The sequence below is a fragment of the Festucalex cinctus genome, chromosome 18, assembly GCF_051991245.1.
Source record: "Festucalex cinctus isolate MCC-2025b chromosome 18, RoL_Fcin_1.0, whole genome shotgun sequence".
Classification (NCBI taxonomy): Eukaryota; Metazoa; Chordata; class Actinopteri; order Syngnathiformes; family Syngnathidae; genus Festucalex; species Festucalex cinctus.
In genome coordinates this window covers 1,099,615-1,109,317 of record NC_135428.1, presented here as the reverse complement: position 1 = coordinate 1,109,317, position 9,703 = coordinate 1,099,615, and the positions used below count along the sequence as shown (strand labels likewise).

The 9,703-nt window shown below is 35.8% G+C and overlaps 2 protein-coding genes across 2 annotated transcripts; both read right to left on the bottom strand.

Annotated features, from left to right (window-relative positions):
* Positions 1-94: 94 nt before the first annotated feature.
* LOC144006571 (ras-related protein Rab-39B-like) lies at positions 95-4,493 on the bottom strand. The gene is made up of 4 exons (XM_077505475.1): positions 3,830-4,493; positions 2,419-2,641; positions 1,983-2,253; positions 95-822 (listed from the first exon to the last, which is right to left on the bottom strand). The coding sequence occupies exons 2-4, from the start codon at positions 2,631-2,633 to the stop codon at positions 664-666; spliced, it is 645 nt and encodes a 214-aa protein (XP_077361601.1). The 5' UTR covers positions 2,634-2,641; positions 3,830-4,493; the 3' UTR covers positions 95-663.
* A 317-nt stretch (positions 4,494-4,810) lies between these two features.
* Positions 4,811-9,354, bottom strand: LOC144006570 (cytokine receptor common subunit gamma-like). Its single transcript, XM_077505474.1, has 9 exons — positions 9,319-9,354; positions 8,859-8,985; positions 8,211-8,301; positions 7,965-8,134; positions 6,851-6,984; positions 6,602-6,764; positions 6,419-6,521; positions 5,245-5,305; positions 4,811-5,159 (listed from the first exon to the last, which is right to left on the bottom strand). The coding sequence occupies exons 1-9, from the start codon at positions 9,337-9,339 to the stop codon at positions 5,079-5,081; spliced, it is 951 nt and encodes a 316-aa protein (XP_077361600.1). The 5' UTR covers positions 9,340-9,354; the 3' UTR covers positions 4,811-5,078.
* Between the last annotated feature and the right edge of the window lie 349 nt (positions 9,355-9,703).

Genomic DNA, 9,703 nt, shown 5'->3' with positions numbered 1-9,703 from the left:
AAAACAAAATGCAAATTGTCTATTGTTTTTAAGTGACTTGAGTGAATGCGCCCTCTACTGGTCGCACACCCTCATCGACACCTCCAAAGCCGACTTGGATATTCGCACTAGTTTATTGATTATTGATGACGTCATGCACGATTCGAATCAGGCGTTCAAATGAATCATGTGACACATTTGTTACCTATATAAAAAAAGTCTGCACACCCTTGTTTAAATATTTAGTGTCGCCTATTACAACTCCATCAAAGTGAGAATGTATTTAGAGAATTTATTTTTCTTCTTTTCTTTGACGCAAATATAACAGGACAAATTATTATAACAGTCAAATGTTCTGCTTTTAATTCATATCTTTATTGTGTTTCTTCTGCCAAATATCGGAACTGGCATTGACCCCCCCCCCCAAAAAAAAAATCCTAAGATTGCTCGTATTGATTGTTGTGAGTGGAAGTGTTGCATCTTTTTTCGTGTATCAGATTTGTTTTTGTGTGTAAGTGCGCATGTCCAACAAGCAGCAAAGCAAACGACACGACTTTTTGTGCTTTGAATGGAGAGAAGGAAGGTGGACACATGACAGGTGGAGCGTGTAACTGCAACACGGAAAGAGCGATGGAAGAAAAGTTCCGGCCGCCTCCCCAAGATGGAAGTCCCGCAAAGTCCGGCTCAGCAGAGGCACTGTCGAGCCGCCTTGGTGACGACCTCCTCGGACGAGTGCACCGTGTTGGGCACCAGGCCGCTCTTGACGCCCTCCCAGCCGTCCTGGATCTTGATGTCGCCGCCGCGCACCAGCTCGAAGATCTGCCTCGTCAGCTCCATGAACGCCTTCGGCACACAACAACAAAAACAAAAAACAAAAAAACACGGATGCGGGTTATTAGTCTAACCCTCCATGTATGGACGACCAAAACGGACAAAATTAAAAATCAATAAATGAATAAAAAACGGATATAAGAAAAAAAAACATCATTCAAAAATTACATTTAATTAAATAAAAAAAAAAAAAAATTAAAGCTAAATCAAAAATGAAATAAAAAAATAAATATAAATGGAAATAAAAACATATATAAAGCTAAATCAAAAATGAAATAAAAAAATAAATATAAATGGAAATAAAAACATATATAAAGCTAAATCCAAAATGAAATAAAAAAATATATATATATAAAGCTAAATTAAAAATGAAATAAAAATATAAATATAAATGGAAATAAAAACGTATAAAGCTAAATCAAAAATGAAATAAAAAAATAAATATAAATGGAAATAAAAACATATATAAAGCTAAATCTAAAATGAAATAAAAAAAATATAAATGGAAATAAAAACATAATATATAAAGCTAAATTAAAAATGAAATAAAAATATAAATATAAATGGAAATAAAAACGTATAAAGCTAAATTAAAAATGAAATGAAAATATAAATCTAAATGGAAATAAAAACGTATAAACCAAAATCAAAAATGAAATAAAAAATAAATATAAATGGAAGTAAAAACTAATATATAAATTAAATCAAAAATGCAATAAAAAAGAAATAGAAAAAAAAAATATATAAAGCTAAATCAAAAATAAAATATAAATGGAAATAAAAAATAAAATGTCAAAATAAAAACAAAAATATATTTAATTAGAATGAAATAAAAATGCTCTCTCCTCTCACATGTATTTATTTCATGCTGCAGATGCTCTGTCAGGTCGAAATGTTATTCAAATGAAGGGGGCGGTCCTAAGCGTGCTTGGATTGCAAACTTCCTTTCAGTGATTGATGTCTAATTCTATTTCTATATTAATTTTTGTATTTATTTCCACATTTATTTTTAGGTTTTGAATCTTGTTTTTGTATTTATTTGTCCTTTTATTTTTTTCCAACTTTTTTTATTTCACTATTATTTGTTTACGTAGTCATTTCTTTCTTTGAAATGTATGTTGTCAGTTTTGGTCCTCGTGTCCCGTTTGAAAGCGCATCGTTGCGGCACGAACCGTCTCCACGTTGATGGCGTCCCTCGCCGACGTCTCCACGTAGCTCATGCCGAAGGCGGCCGCCAGCTTCTCGGCCTCCTGCCGGCCCACCTGCCGCTGGGCCTCCAGGTCGCACTTGTGTCCCACCAGCAGGAAGACGATGCCGTGCGGCTGCACGTGGCTCTGCGCCTCCTCCAGCCAGCTGTGCACGTTCTGGAAGGAGCGGCGGTTGGTGATGTCGAAGAGCAGGAGCCCGCCCACCGAATTGCGGTAGTAGGCCCTGGTGATGGACCTGCGAGCGGGCGAGGTCGTCATGAGCGCCACTTCCAACAAAAGCATGTGAGCAAAAGTGGACTTGGAATTGAACCTTGCGGGACTCCGCTTTCAATTACAGCCAAGCAATTTATGAAACCATGTTGCTGATATTTTTTTGCAAAGCGGCGGGCGTCAAGGTCACCTGAACCGCTCCTGGCCCGCCGTGTCCCAGATCTGGAGCTTGACCCGCTTGCCCGGCTCGATCTCCAGCAGGCGCGAGAAGAAGTCCACGCCCACGGTGGGGTCCGACACGTGGGCAAAGTGGCCCTCGGTGAACCTGCGGATCAAACACGACTTGCCCACCGTGGAGTCGCCGATCACGATCAGACGGAACTGGTAAAGCCAGATCGTGTCCATGGTCGAGTCTGTCGGGGGGGGGAAATGAATGAAACAAATGTCGTTTGGATCAATACGCTTTCTTTTTGTTTTGTTTTTTCATGTCATGATTAAAAAAAAAAAAAAAAAACGTTTAAAATATAATTATTTTTTTTCAAATGGTGTTTATTTTTTAATTTAATGTATTTATTTATTATATAAATATAAAAATAAATAATTTAATTTTAATTTATTATTTTTTATTTTATTTTATTGCTATTTTTTAATGTAATTTTTAATTGGTAATTAAATAATTGCTGTGTTCATTTAGCTCCTTAAATAATTATTTAATTCCTTTGTGTCAAATGAAAAAAACTTTAGCAAAACAAATTATTTACTTGGATGCCTGCTGTAAAAAAGTAAATAAATAATATAAATATATAATCATAAAAATGTTTATTTATTTAATTTATTTGTAACGTTTTATTTTATTTTATGGATTTTTTAATTGTAATCAAATAATTGCTGCGTTTATTAAGCTCATTAAATAATTATTTAATTTAGTTGTGTAAAAACTTTAGCAAAACGAATTATTTACTTAGATGCCTACTGTAAAAAACAAGTAATAAAATAATAATAAAAATAAATATAAATAACTATAAACTAAATAATTATTTAATTAATTTAATGTAATGTATTTTTAATTTTTTATTAATTAATTTTTTTAATTTAATTTGTAATTGTAATTTATAATTTGTTAATTGGCATTTAATTAAATATTTACTTGTGCTAAATGAAAAAAAATACTTTAGCAAAACAATTATTGTAAAAAAAAAAAAAAGAAAATTAATAATTAAATAATGAACATAAGTACAATTAAACAAAGAAAATTAAAAAAATAATAAATACATGTAAAATCATAAATAAATAAAGTTAAAAAAAATCGAATCTAAAAATGATTTCAACTGGATGGATGGATAGCGGGTAAATGAGGCAAATGTGTTTGTGCCAGGTTGATTGTTTATTGTTTGGAATATTGCATGTTGTGCGTCCTTATCATGGATGCTGTCGCTGTCCGTACGTGGCCCACGAGCCTCACGTTCCACACCCATGCTGCTGCGGGCCTTCCTTTCCTTCCTTCCTTCCTTCCTTCCTTCCTTATCATCCCAGACTGTTCGTTAGCATCCAGCTAGAACTAACGCGACCATAAGCCCATCAATCCAATCGATCGGACTTACCTTGAAGCTGATCGGAGCTCAATATGCGTCAGAGCCGAACCCCATCGCGACGGCGATGCTTCCAAAAACAAGCCTCCGGGGAGGGGAGGATGGGAAAAAGAAAAAGAAAAGAAAAGCAAGCACTATTGTTGTTTACCAGCTGCGCATCGCGATGATCGACACGTTAAAAAAAAAAAACCACAACAACAACAAACGAATCACTTGGATCGTCTTCGAGCAACACCGCAGCGGCACCGGCGCGTGTTTGCGTTTCTATTCGGGATGAAACGACAACGAGGGGGGAGACAAACACGACGACGGCATCGCACTCGCGAGCAGCATCAGCACCGTTTGCCTTTTGCGTTTACCGTAAATGCGCGCACTGAGACGCAGCCCAAATGGGCGGAAGTGACGCATTCGTCCACGTCGCAGGTTTTTACAACGTCTCGCACATGCGTCATGTTTTTTTTGTTTGTTGTTGTTGCTTGTATTGACAAGAGTTGTTACTGAATTGGCAATTTAGGTCTCCGAGATAATTAATGAATTCATAATTCATAAAAGCGTTAATTTGACTGCATTACAATGATATTTGATAGATTTTTGGATATTTTCCAGATAAATGTTATTCGTTTTATTTTTGAATTCAACTTGCAAAATTATGAGGACCAAGTTGTACATTACAGAGAGAGAGAAAAAAAATTGTATTTTTATGAAAAAAATTCATAATATTACATGAATAAATTAGCATAAATTTGAAGAAAAAAAAAAAAGTATTTCACTTATTGTTTTTTCCTCTGATTATTTTCTAATTATGGCCTGGAAGTGTTGTTTTTTTCCCCACGCAAATATGTTTTGTAATTTGTCAGGTTGAATTTATTTAATAATCTTCACCTATTCCAATGATATTTGATAGATTTTTAACAAATTGCCACCGTATGAATATGAGTGGAACCCCCTCAATATACTTGATAATTCAGAAATATCAGAAAATGACGGATGTGTTTTTTTTGTTTTTTTTTCTGAGAATGAATCTTTATTTTATGAACAAAGTTGAAAATATAAAAGCGATATATTCTGCAGGTTACGAGTCCCAATGACTTCAAATAAAAAAAAAAAATGCAGGAAAACAAAAGATTAAAGAAGAGGTAGCGACAGTGGAAAGTCGTCAGTTTGTCTGCAGTGAAGGGGGCGTGTCTGTCCGTGCGTTTGGGTTTGCGTTGAAGGGAACGGAATCGTCGAATCGTCGAATCGTCGAATCGGTTGTGTGCGGCTATTCTCGGACAGGACAGGGCCGCTCGTGGTAGTTTGGCTTGAGGCCTTCTTTCAGGCCTTTGGGGATTTGAAGCCAAAGCTTCACACAGACAAAACATTTTTTGCGTTATTATTTTTATTCCAAATGAGAATTGTCGTTTTGCAGCGCGAAAGGTTGAACGTACCTCGACGTCTTCCGGAATCAGAGACTGCTCGGGCACCACGCCAACAAAGATGACTCGGAACCTGCGAGAGCGAACGACAACAACATGGCGGACGGTCACTTTTTGGGTGATGACAACAACAATTAGGAATATATTTTATACTTTGAAACACTCAAAAATGTTCAGTGGCATCAGACTGAGCCATATGAAAAGACTATTTATTTAGTTAGTTAGTTAGTTAGTTAGTTATTAATGCCTTCTAATGGACAATCAAAGCAGCATTGTGCTATGAACAAAAATAACTATGCTGTATTTTTTTTTTTTAAATTTCGAATATTTCATATGACATAATATAACATAAAGTCTTGAAAAGGTCAAATCATAACAGCAGAATTTTTTTTATGTATAATAAATATGCCTGTATAATAAATAATAATAATAATAATTATTATTATTATTATAAAAATATAATAATAATAATAAAATAATAATTACATCAAATTAAAATATAATAATAATATTCATCAGAATAGTAACAATAATATCATCTAAAATAATACTTATTAAAATAGAATTAAAATCTAATAATAATGATAATGATAATATAATTTAAAACAATAATTAAAATCGAATTAAAATATTAGAATAATAATAATAATAACAATAATAAAAAGCTGAAATAGGCCAAATAGCAGCATAACGTTCATGCATCACGTTATCATTTAGGCCCAAGCATCAAATGCACAGCTGGCATTAACTGCGTTTACATTTCATGCTGCATCAAATCATGTCAACCGAACTCTGACCTGAAAACAAAGTTATGGAGCAAACTGTAAGGTTTTGGTCCACCCTAGTGATTTTTTTTGTACCATTGTTTTTATTTGACAGAATCTTGTTGCTGGAGGGTGAAACAATCTGCAGTATGGCACCGCGCCACAAGGTGGCGCCTCCTTGTTTTTGTTGGGCCTATGCAGCACTTTTTCCTTTGGCATCAGTGGATTTGATGCATTGACCTTAATATATGATTGGATAGCCAATCGCCCGTTGAAGTCACAGGGCGGCCATCTTGTTACTCCCACCTGGCCAGCAGACTACTGGATCAACTATACGCTATACGTACAGTCGAGATGACACATATATATATATATATATATATATACATACAGCTCGTCGACAGTCAAATATGTAAACTCACCTCTCGCAACGCAGCAGCACGACGACCATGAGGAGGAGTAAGACGGGCGCCAGCGTGTACGCAATTATCGACACAAACGTGGAAGCGTGACCTTGCTGGCTCTCTGTGACAACAAGAGATTTGGAAATCAAATTCTTTTGACTTCCCCGCAAGAGCGGAACATTTATTTGTTTTTTTTTTTACCTGCGCTTTTGTCGCTTCCCCACGTGACGGGCTCGCTCCAGTCGCTCCAGCCCGAAGCGCCGCACGCTTCCACCAATCTGCTTCTCGCCTGAAGCTCGTAGCGGGAACGGCTGGAGGGCAAGTTGACGCAGTAATTTTGCTCCCCAACGTTGACCGCGTACGTCTGCGCGACACACGACGGACGCGTTCGTTTCAGATGCCAGAAAGTCGCGTGCAGATGACAAAAGACGAGATTGAGTGAGAACTCACGTTCCACTTCTTGTACTCGGTCCTGTAGCGAATCTGGCTTTGCACGCACTTGGCCGACGTCTGGTTCCAATAGAACCACAGATTGCGGTCGCCTCCTTTCTGAGCGGTCAGGTTGCGTGGCGGGTTTAACTTCACTGCAGGTGACAACGTTTCGTTTTTTTTTGGGCTTATAAAGTTTCTTTAGGATTTGAATCCGCGCACGCTTGTGGAGGACCAAAACTGCCAACATTCAAAATAAATAAATAAATAAATGACTAAAAGTGAAAATAAAATTCAATATTAAAAAAAATTATAATTCGAAAATTACATCCAAAAAAAATCAATAGAAATGGAAATAAATCCGTTTTTATTTTCACTTTTTGTCATTTATTTATTTAGTCATTTAATTACTTATTGAGTCATTTATTTAATTTGAATTTTGGTAGTTTTAGTAAATAAATGACTAAAATAAATAAATAAATGCCCAAATAAATAGATACATACATGACTTAATAAATAAATGACTAAAATAAATAAATGAATAAATAAATAAATTACTAAATAAATAAATGACTAAAAGTGAAAATAAAAACGGATTTATTTCCATTTATATTGATTTTTTTTTTTAGATATAAATGTTAAAATTATATTTTTATATCCATTTTTATTTGCACTTTTAGTCATATATTTATTTATTTTATTTATTTTCAATTTTGGCTGCTTTGGTCCTCCATACACGCTACGTCGAGCAAATAAAAGAAAGTAATCACACAAATACATGTAATTGAAATACACATGTGTAACGGAATCATATGGCGTTCCGCAGGGTTCGATCCCGGGGCCTCTGCTCTTTTTCTGGCTTCCATCTTAACCCTTTTACTGCCAATCGTTTAAAAAAACAAAAAAACAAACAAAAAAACAACAGATGACGTCAATAAACGTTATTGGCGGTATTCGTTTTTCTTTCCGTTAACGTAAATTAACGTTCTTGGCATCAAAAGGTTTAATAAGAAAACAGTGTGTCAAGTAAAAGTTTTTGTTTTCACTAAGCTGTCAAATATAAAATATTCAATCTGCTTATCGGAATGAATTACAGATTTGTTGCAAACGGGGAATAATCACAAGCGCACTTTACCTTTGTTTTTAAGCTCATCCGTCTTGATAAAAGTGTCGTTGGCGTGCGCCAGTTGCATATAAAACGTGTTGAACCTGTTCAGGATGTTTCCATACGGCCGAATGCAGCCGTAGTTGACGCTACGGTTGCTCAGGTACGTCTCGCACGCTCTCGCTTCTTCATCGTAGAACCTGGAGAAGAAAAAAAAAACCATTTGCTCACATTTTCATTGTCGATTCATTCGAAAAAATTTTTAATCGAGCCAACCAGCTGCTGAAGGTGTAATTGACGGTCGGGTTGCCGTTTCTGTTCCAGGTGCATTTCACAGACTCCAGATGCAAAACAACGCAGTCGACGTCTGACAAAACAAACACGGCACAAAAAAACAAAACAAAACCAGTGAAAACGTTTTTTTTGTTTTGTTTTTTCCTCACATCGCAAGTGGAATTCCCGAGTTCAAGGGGGCGTTCCCGTACACACTTCCTAGTTTCAACTCGGAAAAGTCCGACTTCCGACCACCCTCGAACGCAGCATTGCAAGCGTGATTGAAACCAGATCAAAAACTGAGATGACATTTCAAAATGGCGGATCAAATTAACACTAACACAATGTTAAAATGTTACTTCAAAAAATACCTGTACAGAAAAAAAAAAAAAGTTTTATGATGACAGTTTGGGTTTGGAATTAATGTTATTTTTGTTTATTTATCTGTAAACGTGAGAACTCTCAAAACCTTTGATGGTATTTTTTTTCCGGATTATTGATGACAAGTGATTGATTAGATTTCGTTTCACACTTGTTGTTTGTGTTTCAGGAAACTGATATGAATGAAAAGGTGCTCTTTCTTCTTTGACCTTTTTGAGCACCAATTCCAATCGGCGTTAATTGAAGAGAACATCCAAATAACGTTCCTACCTGGAGCTTCTTTGGCAAAAGCGGCCGACAGCAGACAGAAAAGCAACAACGAATTCTTCAGCATCTTTTGCAGCACGAGAAGGAACGCGGCCGCGTTCGTCGCCGTCGTGTAAGTTGTTGTCGACATCTGAAGGCAATGCGTCACATTTGACTTTTTTTTTTTTTTTTTTCTGATCTTTAGCGGTTTCTGCTTCCTGTCAGCGGAAACGGTCGACTTATTCACTATCTCCGCTCGCACTTTGTCAACGATAACAAAATGATCAAAATACTATTTAGCATTGATTGAAATATCAAAAATGAAGCCAACATTTGTTTGCTCTTTGAGTTTGTTTACAGACGTTTGGCCTCGATGAGGAATCCACCTGATGTGCTCGACTTATTACACGCTTGACTTTTTGTTTCCTGTCACAGGAAGCGACTTTCAAGGTGCACTCAAATGTGAAGTCAAGGGGGACTTTACCTGAGAAAGTAAAACGTGCATTTTGTTGCATCAAGTTATCGAAGGTCCCGTTTGCAAAAACAAAAACAAAGTGAAACTGCAAGTCTGGAGAGTTTCAACTCGTCAGTGACTACTTCTCTGTTTTGACACACGCAAAAAACAAAACAAAAAAAAAACAGGACCAATTGCAGGCATTAGTTCCTCCTAAAATATGAATGGACATTTTAATAAATCAATAGCAGTTGTTTTGACGCACAGTGTGGGGGGAAACAGAAATAGAAATTGGACTAACTAATTTATTTGTTCACTTAATAATGTATTAAAATGAAAACACTATATTGAAAAGCTCCTACAAGAAAATAAGAGTATAAATTTCCTCCTTAAATAATGCAATAATAAATAAATT